This window comes from Nansenia antarctica (assembly GCF_963989245.1).
Source record: "Nansenia antarctica genome assembly, chromosome: 7".
Classification (NCBI taxonomy): domain Eukaryota; kingdom Metazoa; phylum Chordata; class Actinopteri; order Argentiniformes; family Microstomatidae; genus Nansenia; species Nansenia antarctica.
This window is the reverse complement of record NC_137677.1, coordinates 11,069,011-11,088,880: the sequence shown is the minus strand read 5'-3', so window position 1 is coordinate 11,088,880 and position 19,870 is coordinate 11,069,011. Positions and strand designations below refer to the sequence as shown.

The 19,870-nt window shown below is 46.7% G+C and overlaps 1 protein-coding gene across 1 annotated transcript in view; it reads left to right on the top strand.

Moving 5' to 3' along the window:
• The window catches only part of LOC308162384 (importin-13-like), a gene marked incomplete at its 3' end in the record, with an annotated part of 51,603 nt that overhangs the window by 14,323 nt on the left and 17,410 nt on the right, over nt 1-19,870 (top strand). Inside the window, exons 2-4 of the mRNA XM_080536541.1 lie at nt 9,858-9,983; nt 10,141-10,497; nt 11,967-12,220. Of these exons, the coding sequence (XP_080392667.1) occupies nt 9,858-9,983; nt 10,141-10,497; nt 11,967-12,220 (737 nt within the window). The remainder of the gene's footprint in view (nt 1-9,857; nt 9,984-10,140; nt 10,498-11,966; nt 12,221-19,870) is intronic.

The window sequence follows — 19,870 nt, the reverse complement described above, 5'->3', positions numbered from 1 at the left end:
AGGTTTGCTGCCTTGGGGGGGTGGCATGGACCGTGGCATGGACCCCCCCCAGGGAGTAAGACCCTGCGACATACCAGCGTCATGTACAGGGTGTACTAACTTGTACATTAAGCCGCCTCACGCTACGGAAACAGGAGATAGGCTCCTGCCCTATGGGCCGTTAGGCTCGAGAACCATTGGTTCTCAAGGCTACTTACTTATGTGGTCTTGACTACTCTCTCTGGTGCACCATCCTGCTCTCTCTCCTTCTCTCCCTCTCTATCCTCCTCTCTCCCTCTTTTGCTGTCAACCAAAAGGCAAACATAACAACCAGAGTATTTATAATCTAATAAGAGGTATACATTGATCCATATACATTTATAAAATAATTATAATTGAATATTGGATTGCTGTGGGCAATGCAGTCAGATAATGTCATTTTGACTTTACTCTCTCACCTGAAAAAAAATGGTATGTCCAACTATTAAAAAACAGACATTTCCAATGCTTCAATCCACTGTCCATGTACTGTAAATATTGCATTATGGTATTACCATAAAGCCCAATTCTAGCAGAATAAGAAAGATAGTACATCTACTTTAAGTAAAATAATAAAGTGCATCCAGTTAGCTCTTTAGCTGGCATGTGTGCAGCAGACTAGCTCATCTAATCACCTCTGAGCTAGCTAGTTAGCTTGCTAGTTCTTTGACACTATTTTACATACCATGGAACTATAATCAGACACTTTCTAGTCACAATAATAACAACCAATTTGAACCAACTTGCTCTGTTAGAACACTCAGCAATTTTATTTGCTAACGTTTCAACTTGTTTACTTTCCATCTGCAGACATCTCACCCTGCAAAAACTCTCTCGCGTCGGGCGCACACTCGCACACAATCTTGTACGCGAGTGTGTCCAACGCGAAGCGAAGTCTGGAGAGATAGGTTTGGCTATGCGAGACTACTGGCGGACTAACGTTACTACTGGCGGACTAACGTTACCAATGAGCCCGCCCCCCCAAGGCAATGGTATGGGAAACACTGATACCGTTCCTCATTCCGTTCCATGCTTTACAAGGATCCCGTCCTCCGATGTCTACCTCCACCAGCCTTCCACGCTGCGCAGGTTCACTCCTCCTCGGCTCCAGGAGGCTCACGTAGCCTGTTAGCCATCTGACGGTGTGCCGGCGGGCCCTAGCACCATATGCTAATTGTCTTGCCCTGTACATGCTTCCTATGTGCCTATGTTTACATAGGTAGTCATGCGTTACATCCTCTCAAAGCTATGATTCTTGTGCTTCGAGCCTAATAATCCATCTCAAGATACAATCACAACAGCAGGCACAATCGACATCGCTGTCACACAAACACTCTACATTGACAAATTGTATAAAACTCAATAACATAAAAATCGATAACATTCCGACAACGTTTACTTCAGTGTGTTCAAACTTGTATTTCTCAATGCCAGTGCCACTTAGTCATTCTTACTGTTGGGGAACAAACTTCACAGTGTTCAAGAACAGCTTTCACTTTGGGTATACATTGGATAGGCGTTTTAGCTAATTATACAGGAATGGTAAGGGGTTAACAATCCCAGCACTCTTGACGGGGTGACAACTGTGTTGTTTCCATGATAAAGAAATGCCTCTTTTTAAATTATTATTATTACTTTTTACATAATTATTTGACAGCGACCATATACTGTATATCCAACAGAAACGTCCATCTCTGCAGCTGAGATCTGATGCGTGGTATGATGTCAGATATAGCTAATACAAATCATGTTAATCTGCAAATCCCTGGGCAGATACACATAGCCTAGCTAATAACAATAAAACTAAACATACATTCCCTTATTTTATTTAATTTTTTACAATTTTTGTCCACAACATTTACACACTGAGACCCAGGGTCTTTCACAGCTGCACCCTGTCCACAACATTTACACACTAGTTGTGTTTCCATAAAAGTTAAGTGAATTTTCGAAACGCGAATCATGAAATGTGGAGCGTTTCCATTAAGTTGGTTGGAGCGAATAAGCTAGGCTACGTAAATCGTAATTTCGGGAGTATTTTGTCAGTATTTACATGTATATAGTTTGATGTAAAGAACTCTCCCAACTGCAATGCAAAAAACACATACGAAATCTTTTAAAAAGTACAAAAAAGCTTTATTTCTTTTAACAAAGTGTAGTGTGCATCTCCAGCAGTGCGATATCTGTGCATACTATCTGTAGACTCTCCGCTCAGGGTTGCCAGATGAGATTGACAATTTCCAGCCTAACCACAGTCTAAAACTGCTAAATCCACCAAAAACTAGCCCATCTGGCAACCCTGTCTCCGCTGCTTCAGACTCTTCCACTTGTTGCGCAAAATCCAGGGTTTGTCAAATCCTTTGTTGGGCATCTCGTTTCTTAAGTCCTGGTATATTGTGGCATTTCTTTGCTGTTTACATGTTTACATGTTAAGCAGACATGTTTTCATCACGCGTAAGGGAATACCCAGGGAGACGCAGACAGCAGAAACAGCTGAGTCACGTGAGTTGAAATTCACTACGTCAGAGTTTATTCTAATTACCTGTTTCCTTAAAACTTTATGCGCATTAACTCTGATTCGCATAAAGCAAAAACCACCTCAAGCGAGCGTATCAACTTTGTGCGAATTAGAGGTGATTCGCATTGAGTTTATGCACCGTTTCCATAACATTTCTCATGCGAATCATCTCAAACTGATGCGAATCTCCTCGAAATGCGAATCTGAATGTTGGAAACGGTGCACAGGTGCACCCTGTCCACAACATTTACACAATAACAAAACGACACATAACACGATACTAGTGATGCTCCGATCTGATCGGCGCCGATCGGTATCGGCCGATATGGCCTTGATCGGTTTTGATCGGAGTTCTCAAAACGGCCGATCAAACACGACCGATCAGTTAACAAAATGGCGTCGCCAGTCTGGAAATATTACACAGTGTCGGAAAGAGACAACAAATATGCAGTTTGTAATGTCTGCGCAAAAGAAATTCCTCGCGGAGGAACGCACGCAAGGACTTTCAATACCACGAATATCATACGGCATTTGCTGCGTTCGTCGATTCGCTCCGAGAGCGCCGAAGCGCACACTGGGCTCGACGTCATAAAGGGACCGAGTGCTTTGATTGGACGAGAGGTGTTCCACGAGTGCTGGTCAGAGTTCCAGCGCGACTTCACGAGCGTAGTGTAGGTAGTGTTCAGCGACGTCATGTGACCCCGCGAGCAGGAAGTCACTAAGCTAGACTAAGGTCCATAGCAACAACAACTATTAGCGCGAGAGTTTTAGGTCTTTCTCTGTGCACCTTGCACAAGTGTAGATAGCGAGCGACTTTTCAGCATAGCAGGACATATTTGAGATGATAAGAGGAACAGGCTGAGTGCCAAAAACGCTGAGATGCTTGTATTTCTCAAGGCTAATCTGACAGTGATGCTGCTTAATCAGAAGTAAGGTTTGAGTCTGAAATCTCCTTAGGTGAAATGTTTTGTTTTTTTGTTTTATTGATTATTGCTGACTTGCTGTCTTATCTCCTCCTAAATATGACTTGAAACTGACTGACTTGAAACAGTATTTTATATTTGGCTATAGCCTGTTTATGTTGCAGTTTAGTTTGGGTTGTTTTTTGTTCCTCAGGAAAGCTACAGTATAAGCTCCAAGTTCTCTAAGAGCCCCTAGTTCCTCTCATTCGAGTGGAATGTTGCACATTTGATGTGACAGTGTACATTTTATTTATTATGATTTTTATTTTCACATTTTATTTGTTTTTCCTGAAGTAAGCTACAGGTGGTTGTGAATTCAATCAAACAGATGGTTGTCAATTCATGATACTTTCTCATCTCCTAATTTCATTTGAATACTTAATATACAATGTCAATGGTGTTAAGAATAATTAAAAACATAAATAATGCTACACAATAAATAGAATGCTTCAATTGCCATTTTCGACGCTGTGATCGGTGATCGGTGATATCGGATCGGCAGATCACTGATTCCAGTGATCGGTGATCGGTGATCGGCACCAAAAACCCTGATCGGAGCATCTCTACACGATACAACAGTTCAATACAGAAATCAGTATGTCATATCAGGGCTCGACAGTGCGACTGTTTTGGTCGCATTTGCGAGTGAATATATTTCTGTGCGACTTGGAAATACATTCAATAGCACCAGTGCGACTAAAAGACTGCTGAACTACTGTCATGCGCAGTCAAACTTATGTGTATAAGCGATGAGGGAATGAAAACAGTGAACAGAAACGCGTGTCGCAGAAATGCTTCACGCGAGTCCTATATGCGCTTAAAATGCGCATAATGGGTATATGGGATACAGCTCTCATAGTTCGTAGCGCTGTGTTTTGTTAGCCGCTAGCTGCTAGCAGCGTCTGCTTCCGGTTTCATTACAAAGAGGTTAACCCTATATGTGCCTGACGTCTAATATTCAAATGACTCTAACTTCATCTTTTTTCGGATTTCAATGTATGACACATCATTTGAAAGCTTATGATCCGTAGTTCCAATCCACAACACGTCACATTTGAAAGTGTTTATGTAATTTTTTTACATTTGAAAGTGTTTTGTTTATATATATTTATATTATACAATTTACCAGTCATATTCTGGAATGTGTCTAAATGTTAAAGTTCCATAAGTATAAGCAAAATAAAGTAACAGTTTGTAAATAAATAGTAGCATTTAAAAAATAAACACGAACCGTGAACCGTGACCTAAAAACCGAGGTTCATACCGAACCGTGGGCCAACTGAAATTAATATTCTTACTTCCCCTTTACATTGTGTGAGTCTCCATTTTTATTACGGCCAAGAGCCGGTTATGATCATTTTGATATGTTATGATTATGATAATTTGTTGTCGTTGTTGACGAAAATTGCGCAATTTTCATTGTGCTACTGAAATTCTTGGTGTGCTACTAAATTTTTCAACGTGGTAGCACAGTGCTACCTGGGGAAAAGGTAAGCGTCAAGCCCTGCATATAAAACTGTTCAGAGAACTGTTCAGAGAAACAATCACACCGTTGCATCCATCTTTAAGAGAAACAATCAAACGCCACCGGCTGGATATCTCTCACACGTCTGTTAGATGTGTAAGAGATACCACCACCACCACCACCACTGTGTGAGTCAGCCTGGGATCTCTGCTGTGTGACACACACGCCAATTCAACTCCCATTGAACACCAAAGACTCATTCACATGCGCAAACACACACAAACACACACAGTCATCTTGTACTGTAATTGGAGATCACTTCATGCCAGGAACTGGAGACGAGAGGATGACAATGCTGATCACGTGGTGTGTATTGATCACGTGGAGTGTATTGATCACCTGGTGTGTATTGATCATGTGGTGTGTATTGATCACCTGGTGTGTATTGATGATGTGGTGTGTATTGATCACCTGGTGTGTATTGATGATGTGGTGTGTATTGATCACCTGGTGTGTATTGATCATTTGGTGTGTATTGATCACGTGGTGTGTATTGATGATGTGGTGTGTATTGATCACCTGGTGTGTATTGATCATGTGGTGGGTATTGATCATGTGGTGTGTATTGATCACCTGGTGTGTATTGATCACATGGTGTGTATTGATCATGTGGTGTGTATTGATCACCTGGTGTGTATTGATCACATGGTGTGTATTGATCATGTGTTGTGTATTGATCACCTGGTGTGTATTGATCACCTGGTGTGTATTGATCACCTGGTGTGTATTGATCACCTGGTGTGTATTGATCATGTGGTGTGTATTGATCATGTGGTGTGTATTGATCATGTGGTGTGTATTGATCACCTGGTGTGTATTGATCACCTGGTGGGTATTGATCACATGGTGTGTATTGATGGCGTGGTGTCGACGCTGTCTGTCTGGGACAACAGCAGCCAATCACATCACCTCTGGCTCCAGTGGCCAATCACATCACCTCTGGCACTAGTGGCCAGGCCTGCCTGCCAGGCTGCTGAGTCAGCTACAACTGGGGAGGAGGAGGGGAGGAGGGACGAGGAGAGGGGTGGAGGGACGAGGGGAGGAGAGGAGAGGGGTGGAGGGAGGAGGGGAGGAGAGGAGAGGGGTGGAGGGAGGAGGGGAGGAGATGGGTGCAGGGAGAGTAGTGGGATGATGAAATGGGAAGGGTGGGGTGGAGGGAGAATGGGAGGATGATGAATGGGAGAATGATAGAGATGCTCCGATCAGGGTTTTTGGTGCCGATCACCGATCACCGATCACTGGAATCAGTGATCTGCCGATCCGATATCACCGATCACAGCGTCGAAAATGGCAATTGAAGCATTCTATTTATTGTGTAGCATTATTTATGTTTTAAATTATTCTTAACACCATTGACATTGTATATTAAGTATTTAAATGAAATTAGGAGATGAGAAAGTATCATGAATTGACGACCATCTGTTTTATTGAATTCACAACCACCTGTAGCTTACTTCAGGAAAAACAAATAAAATGTGAAAATAAAAATCATAATAAATAAAATGTACACTGTCACATCAAATGTGCAACATTCCACTCGAATGAGAGGAACTAGGGGCTCTTAGAGAACTTGGAGCTTATACTGTAACTGTAGCTTTCCTGAGGAACAATAAACATACCCAAACTAAACTGCAACATAAACAGGCTATAGCCAAATATAAAATACTGTTTCAAGTCAGTCAGTTTCAAGTCATATTTAGGAGGAGATAAGACAGCAAGTCAGCAATAATCAATAAAACAAAAAAACAAAACATTGCACCTAAGGAGATTTCAGACTCAAACCTTACTTCTGATTAAGCAGCATCACTGGCAGATTAGCCTTGAGAAATACAAGCATCTCAGCGTTTTTGGCACTCAGCCTGTTCCTCTTACCATCTAAAATATGTCCTGCTGCTGAAAAGTCGCTCGCTATCTACACTTGTGCAAGGTGCACAGAGGAAGACCTAAAACTCACGCGCTAATAGTTGTTGTTGCTATGGGCCAAGTGACTTCCTGCTCGCGGGGTCACATGACGTCGGTGAACACTACCTACACTACGCTCGTGAAGTTGCGCTGGAACTCTGACCAGCACTCGTGGAACGCCTCTCGTCCAATCAAAGCACTCGGTCCCTTTATGACGTCAAGCCCAGTGTGCGCTTCGGCGCTCTCTGAGCGAATCGGCGAACGCAGCAAATGCCGTATGATATTCGTGGTATTGAAAGACCTTGCGTGCGTTCCTCCGCAAGGTATTTCTTTTGAGCAGACATTACAAACGGCATATTTGTTGTCTCTTTCCGACACTGTGTAATATTTCCAGACTGGCGACGCCATTTTGTAAACTGATCGGTCATGTTTGATCGGCCGTTTTGAGAACTCCGATCAAAACCGATCAAGGCCATATCGGCCGATACCGATCGGCGCCGATCAGATCGGAGCATCACTAGAGAATGATGTAATATAGAAGGAGGATGGTGGGAATAGTCCAGTATGGAAGAGATGAGTGGAGGTTTTGAGAGCGAAACAGAAAGAGAGAGAGAGAGAAAGAAAGAGAGAGGGAGATAAAGACAGACAGAGAGAGAGAGAAAGAGGTATAGGCGGAAGCCCTTCCTCAAGTGTCTGAAACAGTCTGTCCATGTCCTCCGTGACCCGCAAACCCAGGGAGCGGTCGCCCTGTGAAGACCTGCACGTACACACACCTCCTACACACTCCTTCACATGAGGACACAAGCTTGTGTCCTTCAGCATGCTGCTCATCCACCGTCTGTAGGCCAGAGGCTCTGTCGGGAGGGAGAGAGAGAGTGAGGGAGAGAGAGAGGGAGGGAGAGAGAGAGGGAGAGAGAGAGGGGGGGAAGGGAGAGGGGGGGGGAGGGAGGGAGCGAGGAGGGAGAGGGAGAGAGACATGGGATGCAGGATCTAAGACAGGTGGAGCAGATTCTGTCTGTGTTTGTTAGACAGACACACATCAAGGGCAGCCAAGGTTTTTCGTGTGTGTGTGTGGTTTATTTGGCAGTACCTCCATCTCTGTTTTACTCCCCCAACATAACCAGGATTACAGGGGTGTTTAATTAATGTCTCCTGTCTTCCCCTCTTGTTCTCCCTCCATCTTTCTCTTATTTATGGTGATTCCTGTCCTCTATCTCTCTCTCTCTCTCACACACACACACACACACGTAGGTTAGTCAAGAGAGTTTCGATTCAGTGAGGGCCGTTTTGTGTTGGCCCCGGCATATTGTGTGTGTGTTCAGTGTGTGTTTCTTCAGTGTGTGTGTGTGTGTGTGTGTGTGTGTGTGTGTGTGTGTGTGTTCAGTGTGCGCCTGCACGTACATGTGAGAAGGCTACCACACAGAGACCCATGTTCATGACCCATGACATGAACAGCAGTATTCCCAGACGAGCGTGTTCTCTCTGCCTCTGTAGCCCCCCTGCCTCTGTAGCCCCCCCTGTCTCTGTAGCCCCCCTGCCTCTGTAGCCCCCCTGTCTCTGTAGCCCCCCCTGTCTCTGTAGCCCCCCCTGTCTCTGTAGCCCCCCCCCTGTCTCTGTAGCCCCCCCCCTGTCTCTGTAGCCCCCCCCTGCCTCTGTAGCCCCCCTGTCTCTGTAGCCCCCCCCCTGTCTCTGTAGCCCCCCCTGCCTCTGTAGCCCCCCCCTGCCTCTGTAGCCCCCCCCTGCCTCTGTAGCCCCCCTGCCTCTGTAGCCCCCCTGCCTCTGTAGCCCCCCTGCCTCTGTAGCCCCCCCTGTCTCTGTAGCCCCCCCCTGCCTCTGTAGCCCCCCCCTGCCTCTGTAGCCCCCCCTGCCTCTGTAGCCCCCCCTGCCTCTGTAGCCCCCCCCCCCTGCCTCTGTAGCCCCCCCTGTCTCTGTAGCCCCTCCCTGTCTCTGTAGCCCCCCCTGTCTCTGTAGCCCCCCTGCCTCTGTAGCCCCCCCTGCCTCTGTAGCCCCCCCTGCCTCTGTAGCCCCCCTGTCTCTGTAGCCCCCCCCTGCCTCTGTAGCCCCCCTGTCTCTGTAGCCCCCCTGTCTCTGTAGCCCTCCTGCCTCTGTAGCCCCCCCCCTGTCTCTGTAGCCCTCCTGTCTCTGTAGCCCCCCCCTGCCTCGGTATTCCTCCTCTAGGAATGCTGATTTGTTCCCCTATAAAACGCCTCTCAGAGTGTGTTCTCACTAGAACATTTGGAATCTGAGTTTTGGATCAAATTCGCTTTGCTTTGTGTCGTTTGGAGCTGTGAGAACGTGCATTCGAAGTCACTCGGGCTTTGAGTTGCATCCGTGTACGAAAGGCGCTATATAAATAAAGTTTCACTTCACTTCACACTCCCGGAGCAAACAACCAACGCATGCTCCGCCTGAAAAGGGTGGTTTCGCTCCGATTAGAAACGACGCATGCATCACTTCGCTTTTGTTGAGAACGCTGCTCGAGGCTGTCCATAGGAAAACAACAGCGCATGCGTGTTGATCTGGATAAGAACGGGACGAACGGGCAGAGCTGCCTAGCAAGCCGAGTAATTTGCAGGTGGTGGAGATCTATTTCCCGCTCATGCTTGTATTGATCTTGATTTGGCATTATCTGGCACCAAAAACCATCATTCGTGTGGGTCCATCATTCGTGTCTCTGTTGAATTCCCTCTCAATTTTTCTGACCAATCAACTACCACGTCTGTTGCTTCAATTGCGTGCTTTGATTGCTTCGATGACATATGTTACTTTGTTTACATAAAGGGCTGTGAGAACGCAAATCAGAGAAATAATTTATGCAACAATGTTGCAATCTCATCCACTTGCTCCGGGTCATGTGAGGACTTTAATGTAGTATTTATGTGATTTTTGCTCATCGACTCCCCTCCCCCTCTCTCTCTCTCTCTCCCCCCAGGCGCTCCACCAGCTGTACTATGACCCCAACATAGAGAATAAGAACCTGGCCCAGAAGTGGCTAATGCAGGCCCAGGTGTCTCCCCAGGCCTGGCAGTTCTGCTGGTGCCTGCTCAGCCCAGACAAGGTACCCTAGGACACACACACACACATGCACACGATACACAGACACGCACACATACACACACAAGACACACACACACACACATACACACACAAGATACACACACACAAACACACACCCCTACCTGTCTAACCCCCCCCCCCTCACCCTTCCCCCCCAGGTTCCAGAGATCCAGTACTTCGGCGCCAGCGCCCTCCACACCAAGATCTCCCGCTACTGGTCGGACATCCCCTCCGACCAGTACGACAGCCTGAAGACCCAGCTGTTCTCCCAGATCGCCCGCTTCTCCTCCGGCTCCAAGATGGTGCTGACGCGGCTGTGCGTGGCGCTGGCCTCGCTGGCCCTCAACACCATGCCCGACGCCTGGCCCGGGGCCGTGCCCGAGATGGTGCGGGTGTTCCAGGAGGAGGGGGGGGGGCTGGACGGCCGGGCGCGCTGCCTGGCCCTGCTGGAGCTGCTCACCGTGCTGCCGGAGGAGTTCCAGACCAGCCGGCTGCCGCAGTACCGCAAGGGACAGGTGAGGGGGAGGGGGGTGCTAGAGAGGTTGTTGTTGTCAGAACTGTCTGTCTCTCAGGCTGTGCTCTGATGGCAAAACACAGAATGGAATTCCAAGGACCCCTGACCGCAAACCTTAACCGTAGCCCTGACCTTAACCCTGACCTTAACCCTAACGCTGACCTTAACCCTAACATTAACCCTGACCTTAACCCTGACCCTAACCCTGACCTTAACCCTAACCCTGACCTTAACCCTGACCTTAACCCTGACCTTAACCCTGACCTTAACCCTAACATTAACCCTGACATTAACCCTGACCACAACCAAATTGAAACCTAACATGGGGTTCGCAGGTCAGGTGTGTCTCCTCTAGGGGTGTAACGGATCACCTAACTCACGGATCGGATCGTGTCACGGTTTTTGAGTCACGGATCGGATAATTTTTCGGATCAACACAAAACAAATAAAAACGGCTTTTTCCTTGAATTCTGTAAAAACACCACTTTTACTATGTGACAAAAACCAACAACATTCAAGATGTCAAAACTGGTAATATATATATATATATATACATACATATATATACATATATATATAATATATATATATATAACATATTCTACACTCAAACATTACATAATTATACTGAAATACACTCAATTTAAATGATAGGAGAGAGGGAGGAGGCGCCTGGTTGCAGCAGTGAGTCACTGGGCTCTTTAAAGCAGATGAATAAACATGTTTTATGGCACTTTTAACTAAATAATAAAGTGAACCCTTATTTTGAACATGGTATGAAAAAAATGCCTACATTATCAGAAGTTGTCGAGCTACCTTTTTCGTGCCTCACGTCATAGTTGACAGAGAAGCCAAAGTGCTCCCATCCATGGGATTTAAATGACGAAGGAGGCATTTTGAGTTCTTCTCCGCCGAACAACGTAACATGACACACTTGGGCCGCGTTCGTAAATTCGCTTTGAGAGCGCCGGAGCGCACACTGGGTCCGACGTCATAAAGGGACCAAGTAATTTGATTGGACAAGAGGCGTTCCTTGAACGCTGATCAGATTCCAGAGCGGATTTACGAACGCAGCCTTGTTGTTGTGGATTCCCAGCTTCACGTGTAGCGAGCAAACAACGGATTCTTTTTCTTTCGCATTATCAACCTACAAAGCCCGCAACTGTCGCGTCTATCTTATCATGGCAACTCTACATTGTGATTTACAAGAGATATTAAGTAAGATATTAAGTAATATTATTACTTGTTAACATTTTGCAATTGATCCGCGGTACACATGCGTTCCGAACCGTGGAGGGCGATCCGAACGGATCACGGAATTTCCGTGATCCGTTACACCCCTAGTCTCCTCTAGTCTTATGTGCTTCTCATCGTATCAACAGTTGAGTAATCCTCTAAACCCTGGTCCGCTCCCTGCCCCTTCCCTCCCCTCCCTCCCCACCCCCCTCCCCTCCCCTCCCTCCCTCCCAGGTGCGGGGGGCCCTGGGTCGGGAGTGGGGGTCGGTGTGCCCCCTCCTGCAGCAGCTCCTGCGGCGGGGGGACAGCCCCGGGGCGGTGAAGGCGCGGGTGCTGCGCTGTCTGTCCTCCTGGGTGCTGCTGGACGTGCCTCTGAGCCAGAGCGAGGGCCTGGTGGAGGACTGCTTCTCTGCGCTGCCCGACCCCGAGCTCTTCGACACGGCCGTGGAGGCCGTGGTCAACGCCATCTCCCAGCCCGACTCCCAGAGGTGTGTGTGTGAGGGGGGGTCACTTTGAGAGTGTGTGCTGTGTGGTGTGTGTGTGTGTGTATGTGTGTGTGTTTGTGTGTCACTTTGTGTGTGTGTGTGTGTGTGTGTGTGTCAGCATGTGTGTGCGCTTGTGTGTGTGTCCCTACACCTGCCTGTGCTCTGTGTGCCCCTCTTTTTCTAGACAGACAGACAGACAGACACACCAGATGAGGCCACCAGGGACAGTAGGTGACAGGCAGCCTGAGTGGAGAGAGAAGGATGATGTGAACGCCAGGAGGGATGACGGGAGAAGAGGAGAGGAGGAGATGGGGGGGGGGGCGGCGGGGCGGAGCGATGCAAGGACACAGTAAACAAGAGACGGAGCGTTGGAAGGGCATCAGGGAGATACAGGGATACAGGGAGGGATGACAGCCGAGGGGAAGAGGGGAATGAAATCTGAAAGAGGGAGAGAGGGGTGCAAGTACACGGTAAATAGAGACTGCGCACAAGCCGGATATTGGAAAGGCGTCAGGGAGAGAGAGAGAGAGAGAGAGAGAGAGAGAGAGAGAGAGAGGGATGAAAATACACAGTAAATACAGACCGAGCGTGGAGCGGAAATTGGAAGGGCATCAGAGATAGAGGGATGCATACAGTAGAGATGGAAAAGGAGAGAGAGAGAGAGGGATACACGGAGAGGAGGGGGGGTGGGGGGGGGTTAGAGGGAGAGATGGCTGACAGCCAGGGGGAGGAGAGTGAGGGGGGGGAGGCAGCATTTCTCGGCTGGCTGGCGTTACCATGGTTACAGAGCAGGGGAGCGATGTCATCACGCCCTGATTGGCTGAGACTTGGCAGGCATCCACTACCCCTGAGAGAGAGAGAGAGAGAGAGAAGCAGGCATCCACTACCCCTCCCAGAGAGAGAGAGAGAGCATCCACTACCCCTCCCAGAGAGAGAGGGGAGGGAGAGATAGGAAATGTTCCGTAGGGTGAAAGAGAAATGGAAAGGGGGAGAGCAGGTAAGATAGGGAGAGGGGCGGAGGGGGGGGGGGGCGGGGTGGGAGGAGAGAGGGGAGGGGGGGGGGGGAAGAGAGAGAGAGAGGGAGGGGGGGGAGAGAGAGAGAGAGACAGAGATGTCCCTCAGCACATTTCAACATTTACAGTTCTTCTCATTTGATTAAACACAGTTGTCCTCTCAGTCGTCACATGTTCAGGACAGTTAACCCACAGGCTGAAACAGGACAGTTAACCCACAGGCTGAAACAGAACAGTAACCCACAGGCTGAAACAGGACAGTTAACTCACAGGCTGAAACAGGACAGTTAACTCACAGGCTGAAACAGGACAGTTAACACACAGGCTGAAACAGGACAGTTAACACACAGGCTACAGGACAGTTAACACACAGGCTGAAACAGGACATTAACTCACAGGCTGAAACAGGACAGTTAACACACAGGCTGAAACAGGACAGTTAACACACAGGCTGAAACAGGACAGTTAACACACAGGCTACAGGACAGTTAACCCACAGGCTGAAACAGGACAGTTAACACACAGGCTGAAACAGGACAGTTAACTCACAGGCTGAAACAGGACATTAACTCACAGGCTGAAACAGGACAGTTAACCCACAGGCTGAAACAGGACAGTTAACACACAGGCTGAAACAGGACAGTTAACTCACAGGCTGAAACAGGACAGTTAACTCACAGGCTGAAACAGGACAGTTAACTCACAGGCTGAAACAGGACAGTTAACTCACAGGCTGAAACAGGACAGTTAACTCACAGGCTGAAACAGGACAGTTAACTCACAGGCTGAAACAGGACAGTTAACACACAGGCTGAAACAGGACAGTTAACACACAGGCTACAGGACAGTTAACACACAGGCTGAAACAGGACATTAACTCACAGGCTGAAACAGGACAGTTAACACACAGGCTGAAACAGGACAGTTAACCCACAGGCTACAGGACAGTTAACTCACAGGCTACAGGACAGTTAACACACAGGCTACAGGACAGTTAACACACAGGCTACAGGACAGTTAACACACAGGCTGAAACAGGACAGTTAACACACAGGCTACAGGACAGTTAACACAGGCTGAAACAGGACAGTTAACACACAGTCTGAAACAGGACAGTTAACTCACAGTCTGAAACAGGACAGTTAACACACAGGCTGAAACAGAACAGTTAACGCACAGGCTGAAACAGGACAGTTAACACACAGGCTGAAACAGGACAGTTAACACACAGGCTGAAACAGGACAGTTAACACACAGCTGAAACAGGACAGTTAACACACAGCTGAAACAGGACAGTTAACACACAGGCTGAAACAGGACAGTTAACACACAGGCTGAAACAGGACAGTTAACACACAGGCTACAGGACAGTTAACACACAGGCTGAAACAGGACAGTTAACACACAGGCTGAAACAGGACAGTTAACACACAGGCTGAAACAGGACAGTTAACACACAGGCTGAAACAGGACAGTTAACACAGGCTGAAACAGGACAGTTAACTCACAGGCTGAAACAGGACAGTTAACACACAGGCTGAAACAGGACAGTTAACTCACAGGCTGAAACAGGACAGTTAACACACAGCTGAAACAGGACAGTTAACACACAGGCTACAGGACAGTTAACACACAGGCTGAAACAGGACAGTTAACACACAGGCTGAAACAGGACAGTTAACTCACAGGCTACAGGACAGTTAACACACAGGCTGAAACAGGACAGTTAACTCACAGGCTGAAACAGGACAGTTAACTCACAGGCTGAAACAGGACAGTTAACACACAGGCTGAAACAGGACAGTTAACTCACAGGCTGAAACAGGACAGTTAACTCACAGGCTGAAACAGGACAGTTAACACACAGGCTGAAACAGGACAGTTAACACACAGGCTACAGGACAGTTAACACACAGGCTGAAACAGAAGCTGATGTTAAAAACACGCAGCAAAGGCAAATATTTCAATATCAAACAACACAACTTGTGGTCTTATAGATAGATTAGATTAAATATATTAAATTAATATATTCTATCAATCAATCATCACACAATGGACAACAAAATACAGCTATCTATATGAACCAGTTCAACCTTAGTTTTTGCTATATGTTGATACTTTACATAGTTATAGTTAGGGCTGGGTATCGCCACTGATTTCCCAAAACGATTCGATTCCGATTCACAGCTCCCGATTCGATTCGATTCGATTCGATTCCGATTCGATCTAGTTACAATATACATTTTTTGCTTGAATATGAAAGAGATTCTCCGAACTAATGCTATAAATGGTTCAAGGAACCCTATAACATGTAGCATTGTTAAACATATCAATGAATTGACTCCAAAGCAGTTACATGAATGTACTTTTTATTTACATATGACTTTGCTTTTGTCCAGCTCATCTCTATCGTCACATTTTTTAAATCCAAAATGCACCCAGACATCTGACTTTAAGCCTGGTGGTGACTTGAGTGTCCCTGCCATCGCCATGTTTTTAGATTTTAGTGTTGAGACCTCACGTTGCGTGAGATATGATAAATTCTTGTAGCGCGAGATCTGGCCACGAGATCTCGTTGCGGGTTGAAGCTGCAAGCAAAAAAAATACAAAAAAATAAAATAAATAAATAAATAAAGATCGATCTCGGGATTTATGAATCGATAATCGCTCATTTAATGAAGATCGATTCAGAATCGGGAAATCGATTTTTTTAACCCAGCCCTAGTTATAGTATGTGCCATAAAGGGCAAGCAAGCATATCACAGCATGAATTGTATTATTTTCTCCCTCACCAAAGACTAACAACTATGTATATGATTACACTGCGTGCACAATTATTAGGCAAATTGTATTCCTCAGGATTAATTGTATTGTTGATCAAATACAATGCTCTGTCAATCCAAAATGTCATTGAACCTCAAGCCTGAATGTTTTTTTTTGTTTGTTTTTTAAAGATATTTTTTCCCACTCATATGTTTTATTTTATTGGACAGATATAGTGGAGACAGACAGGAAAGTAAGGAGAAGGGAGAGAGGGCATGTCAGCAGGGCATGGGCCGGAATCGAACCCATGCCGACATGGGCATTATGTGTGCACGGTAGGCCGTGGTGCTAGACCACTGGACCACCCCAGGCCACAAGCCAGAATGATTTTTCAGAATGTTTCAAAACAAACTTGTCTTTCTCAGGAGAATATAGTGTGCACAATTATCAGGCAACTATATTACAAATATAATTTTTTCAAACACACTTTATAGTACGTGTAACAAATAACTAACACAAAATGATAATGAAATAAAATGTTTGAACTTTCAAAAATATTCTGTGACCAATATAGCCACCCTTCTTTTCAATAACTGCCATGAGCCTTCCATCCATGGAGTCTGTCAGTTTCTTCATCTGTTCACGATTTACTTTCGCTGAAGCAGCAGCCACAGCCTCCCAAATGCTCTCCAAAGTTGTCTTGTCCTTGCTCACTGTAAATCTGACGTTTGAGAAGGGACTACAATTTCTCAATAGGATGTAAGTCAGGTTAGGAAGGGGGCCAGGTCATTATCCGGTCATCTTGGAGGCCTTTGGTGGCTAGCCAAGCAGTGGACTACTTAGATGCATGTGACGGAGCATTGTCCTGCATAAAGATCATAGCAGCCCATACCAGTACCCCTCCTCCACCTTGCTTGACTGGAAGTGGTGTCATGTGTCCATTAGAGACCCAGCCACGGGCCCATCCATCTGGTCCATCAAACCTTTGAAAAAGGTGGCCGTGTTTACCATGTACCATTCACCATTCTGGACACTCCAGGTAGGCTGCAGTTCTGGAATATGGTGGTCCATCTGAAAGGCATTTTACAATTTTTGACTTTTCAGTGTCAGTTAAATCTCTTTTTTGGCCCATTTCACCTGAGGTAATAAAGCTACCTAATAATTATGCACACCCTAATATAAAATGTTAATCGCTTGAGCCACACCCTCCCTCATTACACAAATACATATCATATGAAAATTATTCAATCCAATGAGCATTCGAGTTTATGTGGTTTGGAGTTGGAAAATGTGCATAATGATAAGGTCAGAATACTCACTTGCCTAATAATTGTGCATGCAGTTTAAACTGCTTACAGGCCTGTACTCACACACACACACACACACACACACACACACACACACACACATAGCTAGTGGGGTGGGAAGAAAAGGTTACAAATACAACATCCACAGCGAAAGGAACTGTTACTGCACCCTAGAGGAGTGTGTGTGTGTCTGTGGGTGGCTATAGAGGTGTGTGTGTCAGTGGGTATAGATGTACAGAACACACACTGGTTTCCCACTAATCTCAACCCCTGCCTTTAGTTGGGTTACTGAGACAAATGGGACGCTATTTTTGACAGGCCGTACGAAAGGCAGAGAGGTTATTGCTGTATCACTCCCTAGACAATCACCACACCCTTTTATCTCTCTCTGTCTCTCTCTCTCTATCCCTTTCTCTCTCTCTCTGACTCTCTCTCGCTCTCTCTCTCTCTGACTCTCATTCTCTCTATCTCTCTATCTCTTGCTCTCTCTCTCTCTCTGACTCTCTCTCTCCCCCCTCTTCCATCTCCTCCCTGTTTCTAGTTCTTCCCTCTGTTTAAACACATTACAGTGAAGTCTTTTGGGAGGATGCTATTGGTCCAGCAGCATCCTGTTGCCAGGCAACCCATTTCCCCTGTCTCTGAGCATTGTTGCGGTAATTGCAGGGGGGAGCGGGGAGAAAGGAGGGGGCAGAAAGGAGGGGTGGAGAGAGAGGAAGGGAGGGAAGAAGGAGGAAGGGTGGGGGGGGTGAGAAAGGGAGGAGGGGAATCAGGAGAGAGATGGGGTAGAGAGAGAGAGACAGAGACAGAGGGGGGGGGCGGGGAAGGAGTGGTGGAGAGAGAGGAAGGGAGGGAAGAAGGAGGAGGGGTGGTTGGGGGTGAGAAAGGGAGGAGGGGAATCAGGAGAGAGATGGGGTAGAGAGAGAGACAGAGAGAGAGAGAGCGGTGACTGCAGCAGACAGACTATGTCTCAGTGGATCTGCAGGATGTCATGTTTCATATGAGATCGAGACACACACACAACCAGTCACACACACACACACACACACACACACACAGATACAACCAGGCACACACACACTCCACTCCAAAGTGGTCCATTAAAAATGAATAAGCTACTGAGTGCAATCTTCCCCTGCTACACACACACACACACACACACACACACACACACACACACACACACACACACACACACACACATGCACAAACTATTGAGTGCAGAGCTCTTATGGGGTTTCTCATACAGGCAGGCACTCACACACACACACACACATACTCACACACACACACACACACACACACATACTCACACACACACACACACACACACACACACACACACACACACACACACACACACACACACAGTAGGTTCAGGTGGGGACATCATGAGTGTTAGGGTTAGCTATAATGCTATATGCCATCATGACATTGAGATGTGTTCTCAATCAGGGTCAGTAGTGTAGTGTGTCATCCAGGCAGATTCTAAAACTGATACCCAAAGATAAGCAATAATATGATATGTGTACAGTATGTGGGTGGTTTTGGTATCCGTGGTGACGTCATCCGTTTTGATGTCCAGGGGAGATCCGCCCCAACCTTCCGGTGTCATTGGTGCATGCGCTGATGAATATTCATGAGGGTGTCCATATCAACATTGTCATGATGGGGATGCAGCACCACCTGCGTGGCTATCGATTCTCACGGACAGACACACTCACACACACACACACTCACTCACGGACAGACACACACACACACACTTCCAACCACTGCAACACTCCGTCCCTCACCAAAACCTCATTTCTGTCAACCCCCCCCCACACACACACACACACATACACACACACACACACACACACACCTGTCTCTGCCGCTGTGTCAGCTAAACATGAGGCTGACGGAGAAGGCAGCAACAGATTGATGATCTCAGAGGAGCGTACGTGTGTGATTGTGTGAATGCATTGTGCTCACCGGTGTGTATGTTGTGTTGCTGAAGAGAGAGAGAGAGAGAGAGGCCCAATCCCAATTCACTCCTTGACCCTCCATTTTAGCCCTATCTAGCCCTTTTGTATGTGGGGTGTCCCAATTCTTGTTTTCATGGAGGGGTAGGGGTATAGACCTTTTCTTTATAAAAAAAAGCATAACAAAGAAAACGCTATCATGCCGATGTGCCTAGCTGTGTTGTAAGCTAGTTGTCATGTTTTAAGGCTGATTTATGCATGACAGTCCTGCATTTTGACATATTTCCATGTCACATTTCCCCCCTTTGATGGCATATGATGTCTGAAATGTAACTAAAGTTCAGCCGCAAAGTTGTTTACTTGTTACCACTCCTCTAATATCAGTGCAGACTGGCAGGGTAGGAGCAGGGCTGTTACCACTCCTCTAATATCAGACTGGCAGGGTAGGAGCAGGGTTGTTACCACTCCTCTAATATCAGACTGGCAGGGTAGGAGCAGGGTTGTTACCTCTCCTCTAATATCAGACTGGCAGGGTAGGAGCAGGGTTGTTACCTCTCCTCTAATATCAGACTGGCAGGGTAGGAGCAGGGTTGTTACTCCTCTAAT